Genomic DNA, 25,273 nt, shown 5'->3' with positions numbered 1-25,273 from the left:
AATCTCAAACATTTTAACAGAATCAAAACAATAAATGTTGGAGATGATCAGTGCTAGAGAGAAAGGATGAAGCTTTTCCATGTCAATTCCATATACACTGAAGAGCAAGCAAAGCAGACAACAAAACAAGTCACCTTAAAAGTCACCACAGGAGCCACACTCAGCCCAAATTTGACTCAGGCTAATGTCCCAGAGGGGATGTCTGTCCTTCCAGCCAATAATGGAGCATTTCTTCATGGAGATGGTAAAAGATAAAGTACTCAACACTTCTCAGTTTAGAACAGAATCTATTTTTATTCAACACAGGATGGTGAATGGATAAAAGTCACAATAATCAGCATTAAAAAAAACCCAACAAATCAACTCTGCAGTTGCATTTAAATTTAGCTGTACCTACTGGTCACTCACATTTTGACATACAGAATTTTGTCAGTCTTGCCCATTTCCAGATATAAACACCTGATACTAACAATACACACAGTTTATTCACTATTTGGGGGACTTTCACTTTTTTTTTAATAGAAAACCAAATGTTTTTGTCCAACAAATTTGTAGTTTGGAGGAACTGAAATGTAATCTGTCATCATCCCATACCCGAATCACTGCAGTGCAAAACCTATTCAAATAAATAAATAAATAACAGCAGCAGCCCCAACAAATAAAACCCAAAACACATTTGAATATCTTCAGAAATACAACCAAAAGCTTTTTAACATCAGACTTCAGCCCACAGGGAACAGCTTCTCAAAATCTGAGTGCAGCAGAGCTTGAACTGTTTCAATAAACTAGGATGAAGCTCTACACATTTTTTTGGGGAAGGGGACTGGAATTCCCAGCTAAAGTTGTCCTCCCTCCATCTCTCCCTCCCCACACAGGCACTGAACTGTGCCAGGACAGCTGCTTTGGGGTTGCAGTGTTATTTTTGCCCCATCAGATGCTGTTTCAGCAGTGGCCCAGGTTCAGCCTGGTTGAGTGAGGAGCAGTTGGACATTCCAGGAGCAGTTTCCCATTCCAGGAGGATGGAAACCCTTCCAAGTAACATTAGAAGGGCTCACCATTTAACCACAAGCACAGCACAGATTTTTGAGCTCAGTTGTTGAGAATCTCCCCTGGTTTACTCAAGATGTAAGTGAAGTCAAACTTCCATCCTTTAAGTGCAGGGCCAGGACCCTCCCAGAGCTCCCTGCAAGGACCTGGCACCTTCCCCAGATCCCTGTGGGGTCATCCCTGCACCTCTGCTCAGCTAAACAGATAAAAATGAGCCCATCCTGACACTGCCCAGGTCAAGCATGAAGCTCGAACCGGCAATTCAAAGACTGAGCAGGTACAAAACAGCCCTGGAAATGAAGTGTTAGCAGCAGCTGATGGGACATTCCTGAATATTTTGCAGGGCTTTTAAAGTGTTTTGCGAATCAAGTGTAAAGACTCTTGCACCGTCTCACAAAACTTAAGAGCACAGAGCAAGACAAAGGCCTAGAGCTTTAATAAATACAGTTAAGGATAACACACAGTTTAAATTACCTAATCTTTGTGATCTAAATATAAACACCCCATACAAAAAAAAAGGATTTCTTTTCACTTTGTACATCTTAAAAAAAGCAAAATATAATCACAGAAACATTCTGTTTGCCAAGCAGACAGCTGTACAAAGAAATGATATGTTCTGAAGACATTACACCATCTATTTTCTGGGTAGCACTAGGTACTCAAATGTTCTCTTACAAACTACCACCCACACAGGTAATTTTTCTTCTCTGATATTTTGGCTCCAAATCTGAAACCCAGAGCCACTTGAGAGAGATTTCTGGATATGAAGGCCCAGATCTGATGATGATTTCCACATGCACACCCAGCACTGGAACCCAACAGGGACCCTGTGCCAGGGGGCACCAGAGCAGCTCCCCCTGCTCAGCCCTGAGCTGCTCACACAGCTCTCAGCTCTCTGCCACCCCAGAGAAACCCCTCTCAGTCAGCCCAGCCTGGCAGGGAAGGTAAAATGCACAATTTTATAATGCCCTGAAAAATCATTAGAGCCCCCACTGGAAATTCTGACTCATAAACTGCTTTTTGTTGCTTAGGGCTCTTTTTTATCTTTTTTTTTTGCATAATCCTAATGGAGGACTAACATCCATCCAGAGGATCTGTGAAAACTGCTAACTGCAGTACACAGCAAGGGTAAATTCTATTTTATAACCTACCAAAAGGCTGGATGCTGTCCTTGGGAAGTAGAACTGGAGCTAAACACTCATAACACAGCCAGGTGATTCCTGTGTGAGCAGCTTCAAACCCTAACAGCAGCACATCTTAATAACCAGCTGATGGTGCCCTCTATAAAGTGATGCTCTCAGTGTACACAGATGACATCAGAGACACATTGCTCACTGACCCTGGGACAGTCACTCACACACCGTTAAAATTTCAACTTCCTCCTGCTCCAGCTTTGCCTCGATTGTTGGCAATTACACAGTTCACAGTTTCAATTAAAAACATCCTATCAAAAGAAATAAAAAAGGCACTTGGTATTTCTCTTTGGCTCAGTTGAGGCGTGCTGCTGAAGCCTTCCCCAAGTCCCCATCTCCCCTCTGATGAGCAGTGGCCATCCTGAGGTACTTGTTCATGTGCAAAAATCAGAGCTCCAGGCGTTTGCCATGTCTCACACTGCTCCCAGGAATCCTGCAAGGCTCTTCACCACACAGAGACCCTTCAAACACAGAATCAGGGGTCCCATGGGGTGGGGTTCTCAGGGAGCAGCTCCATCCTCTGGCACACTCCTCATCCCAGCTCTGCGAGCTCAGTGCTCTTTGAACCTGGGGGAGAAAAGCAACCAGGCAGGAAAAGCTGAGTTGTGAGGCAGAACAGGCACCAAAAGGCAGCATCCAGCCCCTGCTGTGCATTTTTCTATTCTCTCTGTTTTACCTCTCCAAAATTCTACAATCAAGGGGCTCAATTTAGATTTTGTGTCTGGATTCAGTGAATTCTTTTTTTCTTAGTTTGAAATTCAGAGTCATGCTTTTCTTTAAGGAGAACTTTTAGAAAAAGTTACATTCTAAACTATTAAACACAGGGCAGGCAACTCCCCACCTGCACAATGAAACCCACGGAGGATTCAATATTTGAGAAAAAAACAAACCCACAAACAAGAGACTGTGACAGTCTTACAAATATTTTTGAAATATGTTATAAATGAAAATGTCCATGGTTTGAAACATCAAACTGAGTTCTGAAGCAGAATTAAACGAGACAGAAATGGATCTACACAAACCTTAATGTGTCCAGTCCAGTCTACATTTAGGTATTATGGGACAAAGGTTGGAATTGATCTTGGAGGTCTTTTCCACCCTTAATGATCATTTATGGCTACATATGGAAGGCTTAGAAATGTGTTTTCAAGGTGTTATTAAAGAGCAGCAGCCATAAAAACACTTACAGGGTGTGATCTGCATGACACTGAAGTTCCTTCTGGATAAGACGGAGTAAGAGCTGCAAAAACAATCACAAAATCTCCTTTAGTATCATCCAGATAAACAAGAAGCAGAATTATTCATTGTTATTTGGAGAGTGTCTCATTTGAAACATTACTCTGTAAATGCTGAACTGGGTTTGAAAATAATAAAGATTTACAGATGCTCAGTAATGTTTGGCAAAGGAGCTTTCACAATAAGCAGGCAAGAGGAAAATAATTTCCTTCTTGCATCTGAGACATCAATTTCTTCATAAAAGCCACAGTGGTTTTCTGGTTACTTTACCAGCAAATGTGTAAAGAAACCAGCAGAGGGACCCCGAGGCTTCAAGAAAACGTGTCAGAAAGAAATTTTAGCTATTTGCAAAAACAACTGTGTGTGAAAAGCTTTAATCCCACAATTAGTCAAGGTGGGTACAGACAGTCACGTTTGCTTGTCTGTGCAGCATCAGGGATTTCAATGCACTTTAAAAGGATTATTCAGATAATAGCAGGAAAGTGATTTTACAAATACAATTTGATGGTTCTCATGTACATTACAGACAGAATTGGAGCTTTCAGGGTTCTTCAGTATTTCAGGTTATGTCATCCTCAGAACTTCACTATTGTAAATTCAGTTTGCTCACTGTTTTAAGGATGAATGTTTTAAGAAGTTAAACATTTTCAGAGGCACAGAAGTGGCCAAGAATGACAGAACTGAATGGCACATAAGAGGATAAAGCCCCCTTCAGGTACCCTTAGAAAAATTACATTTGAACACAGGTATCCATGTGCTGCACTGCAAAAACCAGGAAAAGCAGAACAGTTATGCAAAAAAGGATTTACTGCAACTGCAGATTCAAATCTCTCAAAACCAGAGCTTTGCAAAGGCATTTGAATTGATTCCTCAAAGAAATGTGGCACTTTTTTCCATTTTAATCGATAATTGTAAGAGAAAAAAAAAGTGAACTTTATCTAGGAAAAATATGACAACCTCCCAAGCCTCATTCTGCAGCATGAAATACCACATATTGAAACAAGCTGCTGACTGCAAGTGGCAACAGACTTCAGGTATTAAATTACCTGATTTATTTATTTAAATTATACTCCTAAACATGAAAAAAAATATATTATATATATTATGTATATTTAATATATACTCCTAAACATGAAAAAATTTGTTTCAAAATTGGGGCTTAATTTGAATTTAGAAGAAAAAAGCCTCAGCTGTAACTCAAAGGATCCTGATTTTCTAGTGTCAGGAAGGGAATGGTCTGACACTCTCAGCTCCTCTGCAGGAGCCCAGAGCTCAGTGCTTTGGACCAAGCCAGCACCTGTGTGCTCTTCTCTTCTTTCCCCAAACATCTGCTCCCGGTTCCTGTCAAAAGCCAGGAGTGCCACTTTTTCATCTAATTTAGTGCAGCTGTCTCAGGGCCCATCTGGAAAATGTGATGTATTAACTTTCAATAGCTTCGTTTTCAGGGTGATTTTGGTGATACAGCAATGTAGGAAATGGTTTTTATGGCTTTGAGAAATTGGCTTTAAAGACAACAGAAGTGATTCTTCTGTGAGGGGAATCTGAGGCAATTTCTAGGTCTAAATGTGAAGGTTTATTTGCAATTATGCCTGTTCTAAGCTGCCCAGCCAGCAATTAACAGCTGGGTATTTGCTCAGGAACTGAAGTTCATCAGAACTGATCTGCACTTTTGATTAAAATTAGATGAGAATTTCAAAACAAGCAAATTTGCTGTCAGACTGAAAATCTCCTATACCACTGGAAGTCCAATACAACACAGGATACTGAAATGGCAAAAGGACAATTTGCATTTTGGGACAGTTTAACACAGAGGAAATACACATCATCTACATTTTTAGACTTACTAGCAAGGCACATGCATCTGCCATCATGAGCATGTAGAACACGTTGTTCCAACCAGAAGGGGAAATAAGGCCAGCCAGGAGAGGCCCCAAAGCTGCACCTAGAATACAATATTGGCATTATATTTTAGTATTTTATATTACATACTGTCAGGACTGTGCAATGTAAGATTCACTGTACTGAAATGTAGTTATTCTGAATTAGAGTATCCATTTTTCCACTTAGTTAACTCAGTATTAAACCTGATGGATTAAAAAGTCCCAGTAAGTGCAAAACATTGCTGGTACAGATGGGAAGCTGGAAGACATAGACGTGTAATAAACACCTGCCTTTGGTTCAACAAAATGCTCACCCTGTATTACCCTGAATTTTACTCTGTTTTCCCTTCCACAAGGAAGGCATAAATAAAATATCCCTGACCCCAGGACAGCCCAGAGCCATCTCCTTTTGCTGTCTGTGCCCAGTATCAGTTGATGCTTTGAGAGGTTACCTAGGGCAGAGGCTGGACAGAGTTAAAGGAGTAAAGTAGGGATTTATTAAAAAGGCCTTCACCTTGGGCAGTACAAGAGCCTGGCTGAGGCTACACCCAAGATGGTCACAACTTTTCACACTTTTGTAAGTTTTGGTCCATTTCCATATTGGGGTTCATTGTCCAATTACAGCTTCAGGTTATGCAGTCCCATCCTCCCAGACTGCTCTCCTCTATTTGCTATTGTTATACTTTTTGGGTCTTTTGGGCCTTTTTGTTGTTTGCACCTTTTGGGCCCACAGGTGCAATGGTGTCCTTGGTTCTCAGGCTGCAAATGGATTGTTTTGTCTAATGCAACTGCAAAGAGAACCTGCTAACACTTTATATGAAGTTCAGAGTTCTATACTAATGCAGTACAGAATCTGGAAAATATGAAAGCTAAAACTTAAGGCATCACAGTGATCCCCCTCTGTGGCAGTGTTTGAGGGTCCCCAGAATGAGGGAAGAGATAAGAATCTTGACTCCATGTTTCAGAAGGCTGATTTATTATGTTATGATATTATATTATATTAAAAGAAAATTATATACTAAAACTACACTAAAGAAAGAGAAAGGAGACATCAGAAGGCTAGCAAGGAATGATAATAAAATCTTGTGACTGACCAGAGAGTCCGACACAGCTGGACCATGGTTGGTCATCAAGTAAAAACAATTCACATGGAACCAATCAAAGATGCACCTGCTGGTAAGCAGCCTCCAAACCACATTCCAAGCAAGCAGATAATCATTGTTTACATTTTGTTTCTGAGGCCTCTCAACTTCTCAGGAGAAAATTCCTGGCCAAGGCATTTTTCAGAAAATATCAGTGCCACCCCCCTTCCTCCCACCCTCAGCTGTGGGACCACTGGATGTTTCAGGTGAAGCTTGTGCTATTCCCCATTTCCAAAACGGAGTCCTGGCCAAATATGACCTGAAGAGCCCAGGTTTTGGAAATGCTTTGTTGTAACCTGTCAGAGCAGGGGCAGGGGGCCCTGGCTTACCCACAGATCCGGTCCCGTCGATGATGGCCGTCACCGTGGACAAGGCCCGCGCGTTCCCCTTCAGGCTCTTGTGGGTACCCTGGGGGGACAGAGATGGCTGAGACCCACCCTGAGCTGAGCCCTGATAACAGCACCCATCTCCCACCCCTCACATGGGCTCTGTGCTGGGGACATGCCTCAAGGCCAAGAATGAAGTGAGTGGGCATTGCCTGGGGTCACCTCGGTCTTGCCAAGGACAAGGGCTCCAGAGGATGCGTGGAGATTTCTGCCCTGTTCCTTGTCCTGCATTTAAAACACTTCTGCATTTAAGACAATAAGAGGACTTTTGCCTCTCTCTTGGTGCCCTAAAGAACCAACATATTACAAAACAAACTTCCAAAGTCTCCCTGCTGAGCAATGTTGGTGTTTACACAAGGCATTTGTGACTTGGCTGACCTGAGCCTGCTGGAAGTGCTGGCAGCTTAAGTATCTGGACTTTTTATTTTCACACACCTTTACTTGTGTTAAGGTCTGTGCCAGATAGAACTTTCTGATGGGAACTACATCAGCAGCTCATGTCTCACACAGCTACAGCTCCCCCAATCATTTAAAAATGCAAAATATAAAAGGGGCCAAGGCCCCTGCACAGAGGCCTGGCTTTGCATGCAACCTTCAAACTCAATCTGGGTTGTCACCCACAGTCTTGTGAGTGGTCAAGAATAATTTAGAAGTCTCTCAAAAGCATGGCACTCACACTAAAACACAAATTCTAAACCAAATCTCAGTGGCTGAGTTCAGCACTGCCTTTTTCCAGCTCCATATTCCTTTGCTTTGGGCCAATGCAGCCCCTTCCCTGGTGACCCTGCAGAAGTCAAAGGGCTCTCTGGAGGCCAAATGTCACAGGGAAAGCCAAACTCACCAAGTCAGCAGAGACAGCAGTGGTGATCAGGGCATAAGGGCCATTCACCAGGGCACCACTGATAAGCAGCATCACTGTTCCAATTAAAAAAAAAAAAAAAAAAGAAAGAAAATGTGAGTTGTGCTGTATTTGCGGGGTGCCCTGATGAAAGCAGGAACGATGAATCTGACTCCATGTTCTCAGAAGGCTAATTTATTATTTTATACTACATTATATTGTAGAATACTATACTAAACTATACTAAAGAATACAGAAAGGATACTTATGAATGCTAACAAGATAATAATGAAAACTCGTGACTCTTTCCAGAGTCCCCACACAGCTTGGCCCCAAATTGGCCAATGAGTGAAAACAGCTCACGCCAGAAACCAATGAAACAATCACCTGTGGGTTAACAATCTCCAAATACATTCCACATGAGCAAAACAGAAGAGAAGCAAATGACATAATAATTGTTTTCCTTTTTCTCTGAGGCTTCTCAGTCTCCCAGGAGAAAAATCCTGGGTGAAGGGATTTTTCAGAGAATGTGAATGCCACAGAGTTGTATGAGAAACTGTTCACCATAACAACAGGAGACATCACACCTCATGGCTCCCAAGTGGTTTAATCCTTCCCTGGCTCCCCTGACCCAATACAGAACTGGGAAAGGAAGAAAACCAACATCCATTCCTCCCCTTTTCAGTGCTCACTCCATAATGTGAATTCTCAAATGTACCAGAAGATGGGGCTGAGACAAAAGCACTTCCCAGGGTCTTTACTGATCCTGGGAGGTCACAGAAAAGGGAATATTTGACCCAACTGGCCATGAGGGCAGGGGGTGCTCACAAGATACACCCACAAGTCCCTTCTCTCCTTGCAGAGCAGCAGAGGACTCTGAAAGTGAAGGAGCCCTTCAGGCAGGTGAGACAGCACTGCTCACTCCTGTTCCCATTTCTGGTTTGAGGTAACACACACAAAGCCACAGGTGAATTCTGCCTACTCAAGTGAAGTTAATGCTGCTGTCAAAAGTACTACAGGCAATATTTAAACATCTCTGACATCTGGCACAGGGGATATAAAAAAGCCTGTGCTGACACAACAAGCTCCAGAAGAGTAATGATATTAATTAGATCTGTTCTCTTGTCACCTCTTAGTCATTTTCTACCTTCCTACTTCAACCTGTAAAAAGCCTACAAGACCAAATTTAGGAATTTGATTCCATACTTCCTCCTCTAAGGAAAAGATAAAAGAGAAAACAAAGGAAAAAACATCAAAGGTCATAAATGCAAAGTTCATGGAAAGGTAGGTAGAATAATTTAAAAATACTCACCTATAGTAGCCTCAAGGCCCATTTTACTGACTGCAGAGAACATGTATAGCTGGAAACAGAATAAACAAGCACTCAGAATACCAACACATGGACTAATCCTGGGTTCCCCATTTGCCCCATGTTAACTACAAGATGTCTTAATTGGTATTACATGAAAGTTCCAGGTTCTACTAAACTCTTTCAGGCCTGTTTGATTAGCCACAGGAGGGAGATAAGGGGTAGGATCCCATTCCTCTATGTCCTTTCAGAAGGAAGGGCTGCGTTATGGGACCACACAATTTTAAACTCTCCAACTGCAGCTTCAACACAGCACAGAATACAACTCATTAAAAACATCAAATAAAAATGTTTCTCATGTCAATCTGCTGGTTTTCAAACAATGACAGCTCAGAAATTTTAGCCTAAAATTCTGGCTAACAACTAAACATCAGATTCTACAAAAGAGTGAAACTTTCCATATATTCTGTAACAAAAAAATACATTAGACTTGTTTAGTAGACAAGCTTGTTAGCTTGTTTAGCCCCAATATCTATACTTGCTCAACTTTTCAGGCCAGTTTTTAATCTGGCCTGGACTCTTTATGTCCAGGCTGGGAGATGCTGCCTGCAGAACTGTCCAGGAATGGTGTCACAGCTGTGGGACAGGGGCAGGCTCTTACAGTGGGTGCTGCAAGCAGCAACATCATTCCACAGGTTGATGCTCTCTTCTCCAGCCTATCTGAAATGAGACCTGCCAAGATCCCACCTGAAAGAACACACAGGTGTGAGGAAAACATCCAGGGTGTGTTTTGCACAAAAGATATCAGTTTAATTTAATGAAAAAGAACCAAAGGGCTTTTACTCCACAGTTACACAATTCACACAGCAACATCCATTTTTACATTCACACAGCAACCATTTTTAACCTAAACAGAACAGAGGCAGAACTTGTTATTTATTTATTCCAAACTCATTATTTATTCCAAATATCCAAGGCCAAAAGCCTTTTACCAGGTGCCACACGGCCCTGCTGCTGGAGTTCTGGTATCCACTCACTGGTTTCACATTCAAAAGAAAACTTGGTTCTCTGCAGCCAGGGAAACAAACGAAACTGTCTGCATTGGCATGAAAATTTATTCACTGGTCACCTTGAAAATTATACAGGAATAGCCTAGTCCTTATTATTATTATGATCTCCCAATTTTATCACGTACAGTTATATAAGGGATCAAGGAAAAAACAAACCAAAACACCTGTGGCCATTAACCTTCGTGCCTTGAAAATCCACACCCCTGAACAAACAGAGACAGGTCTCTTAAGTTAGACTGACAAAAGGAATTATTTTGATGGGTGGTGAGCAAGACTCATGGGCCAGAGCTGATGGAGATAAAAGATAATTTGTCTATTCTGATTTGTACTGGACAGCAGCACTGGCTGTGGAGGTATTTTACTAGATTTACTAGATTTTCACTTTTCAACTCTCAGCTCAGTACCTTTACTGCTACTCTTCTTCAGTAGAAATAATGAATATGATCTATAAAATATGTAAGCTGTGTACACCAGAGCCTTTCCTGAACTGGTGTGATCAGGAGTGAAATAAAATTAAAACTTACCAAAGATCCCACCCACATCAAACAGCGTAGAAAGGTCCCCAGCTCTTTTGGCATCAAGATGCTCTGGTGAGAGAAGCAAAACATTTGTCTCATTTCTGGAATATAAACATTAAAATCTCAGCAGTGTTGTAATGCCAGGGCAAAGCCATCTTACAGGACAATTCTTCATTCAGATAATACACAATAAGGTGACATTGTGTAAAAGAAATAAGAACAAAAGTAGGTACTCAGCAATACAGACTTCTGAATGCAATTACTCTCACTGGAAGAGACATTTTACCACTTTTATAATCACAGAATTACAGAATGGTCTGAGTTGGAAGGATTGTTCAAAAGTCATCCAGTCCAACCCCTCTGCCATGAGCAGGGACATCTTCAATGAGCGCAGAGCTCAGAGCTCCACCCAGCCAGAGCTGGAATGTTCCAGGGATGGATGTTCCAGATCCACAGGTTCTATGGGCAGCCTGTTGTAGCATTTCACCACCCTCACTGTAAAAGATTTCTTCTTTATATCTAGTCTAAATCTACCCCCTTTTAGTCTAAAATCATTACTCCTTCTCCTATCACAACAGACCTTGCCAAAAAGTTGGTCCATCTTGAACTCTAAAAGTATAAAAAAAAATCAAAACAGCAGTACTGAACAGATAAAGCAACTCATTTACATGATTTTGTGTAAGTTTTATTAGGACACTTCAATCTTAAATATTGTTAGAAAGTAAAACTTTTTTATTTGTTTGCAAGAACCAGAGAGACAGCATTTATGCTGAATTACTGAATTACTGAATTACAGACACTTCTGCTTGTTTTGAAAATGCCCTCTCATAGCACTGAATTCATAAACCTGCTTGGTGACTTACAGCTCCCCTGCTACTGCAGCACAAAAAGCCTCTTTCAGAAGCAGTAATGTTTATTTTCTTATTTACTCCAAGCTCCTATTTGCAGAGACTCTGCAGCCATAACTCAGCACCCCTTTCCTGTAATACTCACCCACATTTGTGATGTAGAGGGGAAGCCAGAAGAGGAAAGTGTAGCTCACCAGTTTTGCAAACAGGAGACAAAGGGAGAACTCCACAACCCCCTGAGAGCACAATGAAAACAGGGAGTTAGTATCTGAGAGCTATTTGCTTTCACAGACCATTATGAAAATGGTTCCTAGGAAGCATTTAGGCTTTTCTTTTTCTCTCATGAATTCCCAAGAAGCATTTTTCCCCTGAGAGCACAAAGCTTGCACTCTGAGCAGACTGTGGTATTTTACTTACATGCTTCCTTTCAATTGTACTGAACTGCCTGAAGAGAGAACACTACTGAATAACCTGAGCAGAGAACACAGAAATGAAGGGGAAGGATTTTATACAGTTTGGGAACACCTGCATCACTTATTTCCCTTAAGTAAAGTTGTTATACAGCATTATAGCAGGTATGGAGTGTGTTCCAGAGAAACTGACACATTTTTGTGCTCTTTATCTCCTTCCTTCAGATGAGTTCAAGATTCCTCCCTTATTGTTCAGCTCTGTAAAAAGCCAGTAAACCAGTGTGACACAGTTCAGATCAGAATGTGGTAAGAGCACATCACAGACTGAGCAATGACCTGTTAAAGCTTTAACTTGCTCCACCCTCAGTCCTGCTGAGCACATAAAAGTGCATTTACTGCCCAGAGCTGCAGCTAAACTGCCAGATTACCCCATCTCCATTCCCTTCACCATCTGATAACTTCTTGTTTGAAAGCAGATTTCCTAAATCCCTGGCATGGAGGGCTGCAGTTACCCTGAGGAACAGCACACACGCTCCACATGCAGCTGTGACCCTTCCCAACAACAGGCAGGACAAATCCCACAGGGTTTCAGAGATCCCAGGTGGCAGCAGCAGCAATTTGTCACCCACTATTCCACTCTGCTACAGGAAAAACAGTAGAGAACCAGGCTGAACATGAGAAGATGCAGGAATACAATGGTTGGGTACAGGATTATTTTTTTTTTTACTCTACATGTGGTCCAAATCAATCTGCAAATAATCCTAATTCTGCATTCAGGCTTCAGGTTGAGAGGAAAAACAAAAATGACAGGTTCTGACTTTGAGGAAACTTCCTTTCCTTTACCAGCACTCCAAATGACTGGACTGCCTGAAACTTCTCAGACAAGAGGATTTAAGACTTAAGCTTTTTAAAACAATGCTGAGGAATGTAAAAAGGGGAGCCACAGAAGGAAGTTCTGACACACAGAAGGGCTTATGGACTCAGTTTGCTACTCCACCCTTAACAAGTGCATGTCATTAGGTTCAGTCAACTTTCAGAACAGACTTTAGGACAGAATAAACAATTTCAATCAGAAGGGCCCTACAGCAACCCTCCTGTCCCACTGCTGGACCCTTTCAGGCCTGGCACAAGTTGAAGCACACTGATAAAGTCATTATCCAAATGCCTCTTGAACGTTATCAGAGAGAGATGAGCAGCTCTCCCTCCACCTCCCCTCCTGAGGAAGCTGCAGGGACAGTGAGGTTCCCTCTCAGCCTCCTTTCCTCCAAATTAATAATGCCAAAAGCCCCTCCATTTCAAGACTGTGATATGAAGTTAATACCCACTACTGTCCTGCCACTGACACATTTTCTGAAAAACTCCTTTGCCAAGATCTTTTCTCCTGAGAAGCTGGCAAGCTTCAGCTTCTCCATGTTTTGCTACTTTGGAATGTGATTTGGAGAATTGTTTACCCAGCATGTGAAATTGTTTTTAATTAATGACCAATCACAGCCAGCTATGTTGAGGCTGTGAGCAGTCACAGGTTTTTATTATTCAATCTTTTCTAGCTTTCTGATGTCTCCTTTCTTTAGTATAGTTTTAGTATATAATTTTCTTTTAATATAATATATATCATAAAATAATAAATCAGCTTTCTGAAACATGGAGTCAAGATTCTCATTTCTTCCCTCATCCTGGGGACCCTCAAACACCACCACAGTGTCCCACCCAGAACTTCATGGAAATGTGAATTATGGGCAAAACTTCACTGTGAAGAGGAGCAGCACAGGCACTCACAGGTATCCTCAGGGCCCCAAGGAAGCTGATGGCTGATGTCCCATGCCTTCCTTCCCCAGTGGCCACGCTGCTGTTCTCACTGTCACTGAGCAAATGCTGCATCTCTGCATCCTGCAACATCCCCCAGCAACAGGTAAGAGAGAGAAGAGAACAAAAAACAAAGTATGTATCAAGAAATCAAACAGCTCCAAAATAATTTTTAAAAACAAGTACCTAATTTGTCACAGAAAGTTACAGCTTTTAAAAATGCCTTGGTGTGGATAGCCAGAGTGTACAGAGAGAGCAGAGACTATATTCAGAATATCAGGTGGTATCTGTGTGCATACAGTCCATAACAGAACCAAGTTTCTGTTCTATTGAAGAACAACTTCAAGCTGCAAAACCCCAACATATTAAGAACACATTCCATGGAATAAAACAGTTTCCAACCTTCCCTCACCCCACCAAATAAACGTGGTCTAATTAAAGCTGACAAGCTACTGAGTCCTACAACACTGCGTACAAGATATTTCTGCAAGGATACATTTCTGTATAAAATCATGCATTATCTTCTTTCTGCACAAATACTAAGCCAGTTTTTCAGGCTCTGTAACATCACCTGACTGAGATCTAAGTACAGGCCATCTTTCCACATGAATTATGGACAGAGAGTGCTTTATGTTAAGCAATCACTTTTTTTTTTCAAATCTGTTCCATTGGAGCATCGCAATCCTCAAAATATAAAAGCCTGGGGTTCATCAGCATTGCCCAAGTTGTGAATTCTGAGTTCTTTTCTAGTACTAGGAAGGATTTTATTCCAAGAATTCCACTGGCTGCTAAGAATACTTGTGGAGCAAGTTACCACTGCACAAGAACAAGCCATCCCAGTGTAGCCAGGAGAGTTTATGTTATTTTTAATCCTCTACCAGACTGAAGTGAACTCTCAGAATAGAACTGAAAATTTACATCTTACAGCTGTACACAGAAAAAAACCCCCAAAAATCAGGTATAAATAGACCTCAGTACTTCTTTTCCAACTTGGAAAAGGGATGGGATGCAGCTATCCTCCCTTTCACCTGCTTGCTGAGAGGATTTACCAAGCTGAGCACTTTTCCTATTTATGTATTCCACACACTGTCTTCCTTCTCCTAATTCTTCAGCATCTGAACAAAGCCTCAGTGAAGAATTAAGCCTCAAATATATATTTGACTGCAAGCTAGAAAGGATATAACAGCAGGCTGTTCCATTTCCAGTGCTTATTGCAAAGATGAAAACTTGGATTAATATTTGCTAAGCTGGTGGGGGAAGAAAAAAAAACCATAAGTGCTGGAAAAATTCACTTCTGCTATTTTTTTTACATTCAGTGATTCTAAATAAATTCAGTTTTTAAATAACATCATTTAGGAGAGGGCACCAGGGAACCATCTGGACACCTGAGCCCAGACACTCAGCACAGTTTTAGAAGCTGCCATGCAGCATCCAAATTTTAGATCTGATTGTTAGATGGGATGCAGGACTTACAGGAGTCCAGTGTCTGGGCTCAGGTGATAAAGTATTAACCAGAAGACAGAAAAAACATCTAGAGACCTTTGATATGGCCCTGCAGACCTGTGTCATGGCCCAGGAGTCACTCCATCGTCATAAAAATATTTTTCTTCTGAATTACTGGACCAACTTCAAAACTTGGACTATTTTAACAGCATCAATTCAAACCATAAGCTATTAATTTTTTTAAAAATATGAGAGACAGAAGAGAAAAAGAAGGGAAAAAAAAGGGTTTAAGCAGTGAAGCTCCCCAGTGGATTTTAGATGGTGTCTGAGCATCTCCTGCACAATCAGCAGAGCACACCCAGCCAGGACTGTCTGAGGCAATGCTGCTCATTTCTCAGACAAGCAGCTCTCAATCTGCTTTAGAAGAGTGAGTAAATATTGAAGCAGAGGTGACCAAAGTCCAAATAACTTATTTAAACTCATGCTGGAAACTTTTGTCAGTGATTTGGGGGTTTTTATGCTGCACAGAGCTAAAGGATAAATAAACCCAGCAGTTTGTGCTTGGCAGAGACAACTTGTGCAGCCTTGCCAGCTTGTCTAGAGCATGATTAGGCATATGGCACACTCTTGATCCCTGGGGAAGGATTCATTATCCCCCAATTTTGTGTCATTTTTAAGGGGCCAAGCTGACACAAGCAGCAATGAAGGCACAGAGTTATTCAGGTCACGCAGCCAAAACCACATTCTGCTTGCAGCCACTGCAGATCCTGAGTGTTTGCTTCCTTTTTACAGTAATTGCAGAGGTCAATGAAAACTCAGTAAAAGCTGCCATTCCAGTGTGCTTGGAGACCAAGGCATAAATGCAAAACATCTGCTGTTTGTAGAGGCTCAAAAGCTGCCTGTGAAAATCAGCTCCAAATAACCCCTGTGAAAAGGGGAAGATGTTCAGCTTGGCTCTGACAGAACAACTTGTTCTTCTGTCACTGGCAGAAAATCAGGAAGCCCCAAAGAGCAACAAAGAAGGGGATTTAATGATTTTATTATTTTTAAACCTTGTTGAGACTCTGTATTACAAACATACCCCAGCTGGCAGGGAGGAGAGAGAAGGGGGGGATATTCCCAGGATTGTTCCCCCAGTTCATTGTCTGTGTTGTCCCTCTGTCCTGCTCCCAGGGGACACCAGTCAGTAGGACAGGGGTGCATTTTCCTCACCCTTGGCTAGGCAGACCCTTCACAGGGTAGCAGAGTTAAAAAGGAAATCTCTGTCTGCTGATTTGCTGATTTCTGTGGTTTTTTAGCTCTGTCATCATGATTTAGAATCACAGATTGGATGGGGTTGGAAAGGAATTGAAAATCATCCAATTCCAACCCCCTTTCCACAATCCCAGGTTGCTCCAAGCCCCATCCAGCCTGGCTTTGGACACTTCCAGGGATGGGACAGCCACAGCTTCTCTTGTTCCAGTGCCTCACCACCCTTTCTTCCATACATTTAAAAGAATTTCTTCTGTAAACTCCATCCTGTCTAAATACACCTGCTGATATTCTTACATCTCCCCTTACCTTCCAGCTGGTTGTGAAATAAAACAAATGGTTTCTGGGCTGGAGACTGTTGTTGGGCAGCTCAAAATTAAAATAATAAACTCAGTACAGAGGGGGTTTAAGCTGTATTGAAGTGTTTCCTTAGCAAAAATTTCAAAACTTTTTTCCCAACACTGATTATTCCACCCTGTGAATGCTCATTATTATTCTATGGGCAAAGGATAAAGAGAACAGGAAGTTTCTATTTTCCTGGAAAAGTGTGAAAGAAGTTTAAAAAAAGTTATCCTCTCAGGATACAATGTGCCAAGTGTGCTGAATACAGACACAAAATTTCAAATGGAAATTTTTAGTTCATGTCCATCACAAGATAAAATGCTATTTTGCCCACAAAATGGGCAAGTCCAGAATTCATTTTCTAGTGAGAAATAGCAGCCCTTATGGTTATGAGTTTTAAGCAAGATTTTTGAGAATAATTGTGTATATTTAGAATTCTCCATTTCCACATATAATCTTGTTAAGTACAGACAGCTTTTGAAAGGAAAAGAGAGAGAAGTGAGACTGCAAGGATGGGACACAATATACATAATTTAAATATTTCAAGTGGGCTGCCTTTAAAGCATTTTGCAGTGCATTATTTTTGATGGAATTGTGTCAAGATCACAAAATAAAAAAGACCAATTGAGCAAGCAGTGCCATCTCCCACAGCTCAGTTTGCATTATTTATGGCAGCTAATGCTTAGCTCCCTCCTCTGAAGTTACATTTGTGTGTGAAGATGGAGGCAGATTTCAGCATCATAAAAAGAGGAATAATCCTTACAAACAGTAAATGCTTCATGTGAGCTTTAAGAGGTCTTCTATGCTATTTTACAGCAATATTTTCTATTTTACCTGAGGTTTGCCATTTTCCTTAGCATTTAACGTTGGCATCTGGATCCTGCACCGAGAGGCACCATTCAGGAAGGTTTTAGAGCTCTGAAAAAAGAAAAGAAAAACAAAACAAACAAATTTTTTTTTTCATTTTTTCTGCTTTTTTTTCCTTTTCCTTTTTTTTTAGGATTACATTTTTGTAAATCATCTCTCTGGACCAAGTTTTTGTGCATTGTAACAGAAACATAACCCCAACTGGAGCATCTTTAATTTGGTGACTGTGTGTTTTGAGATTTTCAAGTGCTTACACAGACCTATGGCAAGGGACATAAAATGCACTCACAAATGATCTGAAGGCTTATTTCTTATTTCACACTGGTTTTATACAGAAGGAGTTAAATTCAGAGCACAGTCATGCCCCTCTCAACATCTTTAGCTGCTTTTTCCTCTACTGAACTTACTGACATTGCAAACTCAGTTTTTGCTTTAAGCAGATGATTCCAGCAGCAACTACAGAAGTTGATTTGTTTCATAAAAACCTTTATTTTTCACTTTCCTAATCCCTTTAAGAGAAAAGTTCATCCCTTTAGCTTACACTCTGTCAGACTGAATTCTTTTAGCCCATAAATTCTTCTGTTCTGGTGGACTGGAGTATTGAGGAGGAGTCTGAGCACCTCCAGCAAGTTCCAGAGGAAAAAATGAGACAAAAATCTACATTTTAGGCACCAGATGGACTTGCTTTTTATCCTCACTTATTAACAAGTGCATTCCTGTGTCAGTTCACACCAAAATTCACTGGGAAACACCACTGGAATTCACTGCATTCACTGGAAAACATCATTCTGAGATCTTTAGTCTAAAAAGATTTACCAGGGACATTCAGATTTGTCTGCTGAATTAAATATACAGCTCTAAAATAGGTCTGCAGTCAGGTATGGACAATCTATTGCTAAGTCCAAAAGAAGCACTGTGAATTCCTCAGGGATGAGATGCTCAAGTGTCTAATCACACTCTGGATGACACATTGAAAAAAATATCAAGAAAGGACAATAAAAAGCCCTACAAACTCTGTCCCAAATAACCCCCTCCTCAAGCTCACAAATAAAAAAGGAATGCAAATCCTCACTGAACAATCCAGCTCAAAATCAATCACTGATTTTTGTGAATTGAGTATATTTAGAACTCTCCATCTCCTGATAATTCTTCCCCCCTGCCAAAAAAATTCAAGAGTTTGTATTTCAGTGTTTTATACAAAAATTGCCCTTCATCAATCAAATCCTTCTAAGAAGAAAAAATACTTTTGAGGATAAGCTGTGGTAATTCTGCAGCTCAGCTCAGAGCTGAGGCACGAGCAGTTTTGGACATGCATTCCTCAAAATAAACCAACAATACTCCAACAATACTCGAGCCCCCAGGGTCTGATAAAACAGATTTTTAAGTTTTATCTTACAGAAAATCTGGCTCTTGTCAAAAATGTGATTTACAAGAACACACAGGGAAGAAAATCCATCACCTAGAGATAAGTCATCTACATTTTTCATCAGCAGCTCAGCAGAGGAAAAATGAATGACTTCTTCATTTGACTGTCAAAAAATAAGATTTACTACAGTAAGGAGAAAATGTCTGGGGAAAAGGACTACACTGAGAGGCTGCATATTTAATACTTGGGCTTCTTCCTCCTTTCCAGGAGATAAAAATTGCTGCCTGGTAATTTTTAAATGCACAAGCACTTTGCAACAGGAGTTTAAGGGAGGGAAGTTGTCTGGGAATGCAAAGTGGAGAAAAAGGAAGTTCTTAGAGTACAAAGACAAGTTTGTATGAACATGATGTAACTATGGGGGGAAAAAGGCACAGGGAGAAAAGATGAGAAGCAATGAAACCAGTTCTAAATCACATTTCCCAAAGGGAGGAAAAAAAAGTTAAATCTCCTCTTTAACCTTCATAAAGGAAGTGCAGCAATTCTGAATAACACCCACTGACTTGCATTTGTCATAGGTACCCAGCCCTCCAGAAAGTCAAGATGAAGCCTCCAATGCCAGCATTTAGAAGCACTTTATTGTCCTCAAGTATTTATCTGGAAACAAATTTCAGATGGGTAAATCAGAGCCAAGATGAATTCAGGCAAATGAAGCCCAGCCCAGGAAAGCAGAGAATAAAGAGAAAGAACCACACACTCAGGGCTCTGTGCCTGACTCTCCATCTGTGGTTTGGACAGCTCAATGAAATCTGATTACTCACCACTACAAACTCTGTGGAAATATTGGGCTCAGGACCACGCTGCAAATAAACATTAGATCAAATTCATCCAAAACTGGCATCACACAGAGAGGACTGTGATCTCTCAATCTTAATATAAACCCTTCCCTCGTGCTGAGCATTTATTTTAGTGCTGCTTAAATTTAACTGGCCTCATTCTTCCACAAGGAGATTTAGTTTTTAGTGCAGAGCTGCCTGCACCTACCCAGGACATCTGGCCAAAATTACCTGCCACAGCCTTAGGAGAAAAGCAAGTGTGTGTGTTTAATACCTAAAAAAAAAAAGATTTCTAGCTATTTGCAGAAGATTGTTCAGGTTGAACAGAATGACTGAACAACAACAACAAAAAAAAAGGACAGCAAGAATTTTACACCTGCTAAATTACAGCCCTTGTACAACACAGATTATATTTTTTTCCCTATTTTACTACATCAACCTCCCTTCAATTAGCATTCACTTTTCTTTACAGTCAGAAGCTGTGATCACCACATCTACATCTGGGTACTCCTACCTAATTAATTTCCTTAATTCCTAAGGCCACCTGTCTGTGGTGAACAGAAGCTGTGAGCCCCTTCCACAAGGGTTTAGAATCCTTGCAGACCACTCAGGAGTGAAGCATTTGGGCAGCTCCAACGACATAAAGCTCCCCAGGACAAGGCAAACCTCAATCTGAGAAAGGTCCAAGGCAGGTGGGGGAGCCCTGTGATAACTCCTCCCAGATTTCCAGATGTGAAATGGGAATAGGGAAGGAAGAAGTGATTCCTCTTGCTCTGCAGAGTGAGGTTTCCAGGGAAACAGGAGGTCAAATGCATCCCACACAGTGAGAGCGAGCCTGGGGCAGTGACCCTGCTGCTGTACCAGTGAAGACTGAGTCAAATGCTCCTCCTTTTTTGCAAATGGGGGAAATTGCTCCTAAAATACTAAATTATTTGTTAAAAGTATCATGATAAGTACATATTGCATGTCAGAGTTTTCCACACCAGCTCTCTGAGACATATAAGCAATACACTGTGCAAAGCTCTTTAGTTATGCTTTCCAGTTGAAGTGTACTTGAAACAAATAAATATTTATTTCCATAATGCTTAACTGGATATTCTGTAAAAACAATGCTCTGAACTATATAAAAGCTAAGGAAAAAGGGACTCTTTAACAGCAGGCAAAGAGAGTCACATCAAATACTCTCACACTTGACAGAAGTTACTTCTAAGAAACGAAAAAGGAAAAAAAGTAAAAATATAGAGCATAGTGTGAGCCCACCTTGTCTCACAGGGATAAAATAAGGAGTTCCACAGACCACCAAAAGCATTCAGAAGCTTTATCAGAAGTGCTTCATATGATGATTAAAAAAATTTAAGAAAAGAAGAGAGAACATAGACTAGAAAAGTTGCCTTCAGTTCCTATTCAAGAGCATTTAAAATGTAGAACTACATTGATCTGAAAACATTAGGGGGTAAAAAAAGAGCAATCAATCCTGTCCAATTTACCTGTGAGGCTGGCAAAGAAAAGACATGGTTCACATGATTCACATGTACAGATAATTTCCATGTAGGATTCCCTTGGGACTGTCACCCACAGCCCTGATTGCCCTCAGACATTGGAAACCTCATGGCCTGCCCTGCCAATCCCCTCTACTATTCCAAAAAATACCTGGAAATGTGGCAGACCTGACTGCCCAAGGGCTCCCTGGAGCCTGGAGCAACAACTGCTCCAGATTTTGGCTGCAGTAGAGACAAACTCAGAGACTCAAGGAATATCAAACATCACCAACCTGTGAGCACAGTCCTGAGCAAAACTGAGCCAGGAATGACATTTCTGTCATGAGATGTTACACACAGCTGGTTTTCCTAATGCTCTCTTTGTTGCCTTTCCTTGCTTTTTACTTTTCTCCAATTCCACTTGGATTGGCTTTCTCCTCTTGGGTTCATGAGGCAGAAAAGGAATCATCTCACACAGTAACCCAGGATTTCCTAGGGAAATCTTTCTACCTCTGACACTTCATTCTAAAATACTTAATAAAAAATAATATTTATTACTTATTTACCTACCTTAATACTAAATACTTAAACAAAACACCCTATGAAGATGCTCAGGAAGACTGAAGAAAATTAAGAAAACTCAAGAAAAAGAAGAAAAAAAAGAGATGGACAGTTTTTACTTGGTTTACTGTAAGATCAGCTGTTCCAAAACAAATTAATTCACCTCTTGATTCATTTACTTTGAGAGAAAATAAGCTCCTGGTTTCCCAGTGAAGCACAGAAGACCAATCATTGCCTCAAGCACAGCATCAGTTACAACAGCCTGGCACAAAGAGCCACACACACCATCTGGTTCACAGAACCACCTCAATTAATGTGTCTATTAAGGGGCAAAAATCAAAAAAGAAAATGCCTTTACTTACACTGGATGGTGTGCAGGAGCAACTGACATCTTTAGGATCTGAAATAAAATACCACACAGAGCTAATTGTGAAAACAAGCCTAAGAAATCTCCTAAAACACTTTTAAATAGTGTAACTTACTGACAATAAACTGACAGTAGAGATAAGAAGTGCTACTCTGGCAGGCCAGCTAGTTACAGAATTTTTGTTAGATCTGCCAAAATTCATCTCCCGAGACAGGACAGTTACAGTAAAACAAAAATTCACACGTCTGCATAGGGACAGGATGGGGCATTGCTCTTTCATTTCTAATTTAAAGTGTCAAAAGATGCTCCCTCATGTAATTGATGGCACAGAGGATGATGATGGTGGGGGCTGAATGGCAGCACAGAACATTCACTGCAGCCAGGTGGGACCTTCAGCCAAGGGACACTGAAGGCATTTACCAACACAGGGTGACAGGACAGGGGGCTGAACTCTGAAGTGTCACTGGCTCTGTCAGGGGAGCTGGGGAGGGGTCTGGGGCACAAACCAGATGAGGAACAGCTGAGGGGGCTCACCTGGAGGAAAGGGGGCTCAGAGGGTGTTTTACTGCTGTATTTATTGCTGTCTGTAATTCCCTGCCAGCAGGGGACAGCCAGGGGATCAGGCTGTGCTCCCAGGGAACAGGGACAGGAGGAGAGGGAACGGCCTCAGGGCAGGCTCAGGGTGGACAGCAGCAGCAATTTCTGCACTGGAAGGGTTGTTAAATACTGACAGGGGCTGCCCTGGCAGGTTTGGAGTCCCCATCCCTGGAGGTGCCCTGGGTTGGGGTCAGGATGGGCATCAAAGTTGGATGACCTTGGAGAGCTTTTCCACCCTCAGTGATTCTGCTGGATAAGCTCTCTGAAGGCACACCAAGCGCTTCCTTCCCCCACCAAGTGTCCTAGGGAGGAGCTCTGTAAGCTTAGAAGGAGCTCTCTAAGCTGAGCCCTCCATGGCTGTGTCCCAGTGAGCACTCACGTTCAATGAGGAACAGGAAACAAAGAACCCCCATGAGAGCCACGATGAGCCCAGGCACCACAAAAGAGAGACCCCAGCACGAGGACACCCAGTAAGCAGCAATCAAGGATCCCAAGATATTCCCCACTGAGGTGTGGGAATTCCAGACTCCCATGATCAAACCTCTCCTGCATTAAAAAAAAAAAAAAAAAAAAAAAAAAAACCCACACAAATATTAATTATAAGCATTAATCTCTTGAGAAAAGTGTATCAAAATGGCTGTGCAGCTGTTGTGTCACAATATATCTCATGGTTCTTTAACTGATCATTTATTCATGCTACAATCTCCACCAGGCAATTTCAAGGCACCTAAATATGAATAGAACTATTGTAAATATTCTGTGCATGACAGAATTTATCCTGCACTTCCTGGCATTTAAAAACACCACACTAGGGCTTGCATATTTCTAGACAGCTTCTCTAATTAAAACAAACATTGATGTTGTGTAGCATGTGGACACCAAGTCTGATGCTTTTGGGAATAAAAATCCTCCTGCAAACACATTGCACTGATAATCTGATGCTTGCAGGATGTGTCAGACTTGTCATGGAGAAGAAAACAAACTGTAGAGGATATGGGGAGCAAATTCAGTGTTTTCTGATGCCATTCTGGACTTGCTGGGCTCTGGCAGAAGGTGACAGCTGTACCAGCTTGGATAAGCACACATCAGATTCCTGTCAGCACAAAAATCCCACTGAAGTCATGAAAACAGGGATTTTTTTTTCCCTCTTAGTCATGGGAAAACTGCCTTGCCCTCAGCAGGATTTTACCTGGAGCAGCCTAGCCTAAACAGAATCTTTTCCATGGCCTGAAGACAAAATTTAAGAGTTCAGCTCATGCTTCATGGAATTAGAGCAGAATGAAAACAAGGACCAGGTCACTGACATTTAAACCAGAGCCCAACTCACCAGCCCACTGTGTGGCATCCTAAAAGTAAAGGTGCTGCCTGTGCATAAAGCAAAGCTTGAATAAATGTATTTATTTTGCACAGACTCCCAATTTTGTTCAATATTATATGACAGTTCCATTCTCTGCATTTCCTGATGGAAAATTAGTCTGAGGCTACATCTTTTTAACTATCCTGTGGTTTATATTAAAATCAAATACTGAATTTCAGTACATCCTTCTCTGGAACTGATTAACAACAATGCTCTACATATACAAAGGATGGTACCACAGTAGCATTGTTATATGCTACATGCATCAACCATTATTAAAGCCAGTGGGTTTGGCATGCAGCTCTTGCAAAATTTATGGAAAACTACTGTGTGGTGTGACAAAATAAATATCATGAGTGATCACTGTGCAGAATTAATATAAAAAAAAAACAACAAACCAAGCTGATGATTTAAAGAAGGTGATAAAAGAAAGGTTAAATCAGCTGCCATATGTATTTTGTCTTCTAAATTAAATTTTCAAGTTTATGTGTGTTAGAAAAAAAGACATTATACAAAGGTATTTTTTACAGTTATGCCTTGATAACTGTTTTGCAACACAGAGGAAAACACAGGAAGTTTCACATTAAAATGGCATAATAACAGCCTTTACTAAGAGTAGTTTTAGACTGTTTATATTTACAAGAATTATTCTAATACAATTCTGAAATAATTAATCTGAAGAAGAGCTACCACAGAACACTGTTTTGACATGAGGGAGACAGTTTCAAACCCATATATAAATTAAGCAGCATAACAAAGGAAGCTCCTCTCAAAATTCTAACTGCTTTGTTTCATTAATAAAAAAAAAAACCAACAACAAAAAAAACCCACAGAAGCCTAAGAAAGATATTTAAATAGATGTTATAATATCACAGGCAGAATGTATTGATCTGTGCTTCCAAAGCTGTGGATTTTGTATCATTTACCTTCCTTTTCCAAACCAGTTGCCAATACATGTAACGACACTTGGCCAGCCAGTGGTTTGCACCAACCCATTGGCTATCTGAAAGTAAATAAAAAATAATAAATAAGCATTTCCTGTCATAAACCAGGTTCCTACACAATTCCTGCTGAGTTCTGTATTGGGAAAAGGAAATCTACACAAATAAACTGAATTTAGAAATTTACTGG

General features: G+C 41.0%; 1 protein-coding gene across 7 annotated transcripts in view; it reads right to left on the bottom strand.

The window, feature by feature from the left end:
* Positions 1 to 267: 267 nt before the first annotated feature.
* Positions 268 to 25,273, bottom strand: part of SLC37A1 (solute carrier family 37 member 1) — a 37,009-nt gene continuing 12,003 nt past the window's right edge. For all 7 annotated transcript variants that reach the window (XM_063181322.1, XM_063181331.1, XM_063181340.1 and 4 more), the window contains 14 exons: positions 25,069 to 25,145; positions 23,165 to 23,331; positions 22,184 to 22,221; positions 17,551 to 17,634; positions 13,654 to 13,764; positions 11,613 to 11,703; positions 10,626 to 10,688; positions 9,693 to 9,778; positions 9,035 to 9,083; positions 7,726 to 7,799; positions 6,828 to 6,906; positions 5,321 to 5,418; positions 3,428 to 3,480; positions 268 to 2,807 (listed from right to left, as the gene is read on the bottom strand). In XM_063181322.1, coding sequence (XP_063037392.1) covers positions 2,792 to 2,807; positions 3,428 to 3,480; positions 5,321 to 5,418; positions 6,828 to 6,906; positions 7,726 to 7,799; positions 9,035 to 9,083; positions 9,693 to 9,778; positions 10,626 to 10,688; positions 11,613 to 11,703; positions 13,654 to 13,764; positions 17,551 to 17,634; positions 22,184 to 22,221; positions 23,165 to 23,331; positions 25,069 to 25,145 — 1,086 coding nt within the window. In that variant the 3' untranslated portion in view covers positions 268 to 2,791. The remainder of the gene's footprint in view (positions 2,808 to 3,427; positions 3,481 to 5,320; positions 5,419 to 6,827; positions 6,907 to 7,725; positions 7,800 to 9,034; positions 9,084 to 9,692; positions 9,779 to 10,625; positions 10,689 to 11,612; positions 11,704 to 13,653; positions 13,765 to 17,550; positions 17,635 to 22,183; positions 22,222 to 23,164; positions 23,332 to 25,068; positions 25,146 to 25,273) is intronic.

Source organism: Melospiza melodia, chromosome 2 (genome assembly GCF_035770615.1).
Source record: "Melospiza melodia melodia isolate bMelMel2 chromosome 2, bMelMel2.pri, whole genome shotgun sequence".
NCBI lineage: Eukaryota > Metazoa > Chordata > Aves > Passeriformes > Passerellidae > Melospiza > Melospiza melodia.
Note: the sequence above shows the minus strand (reverse complement) of the source record. Positions and strands in the feature narration are given on the sequence as shown.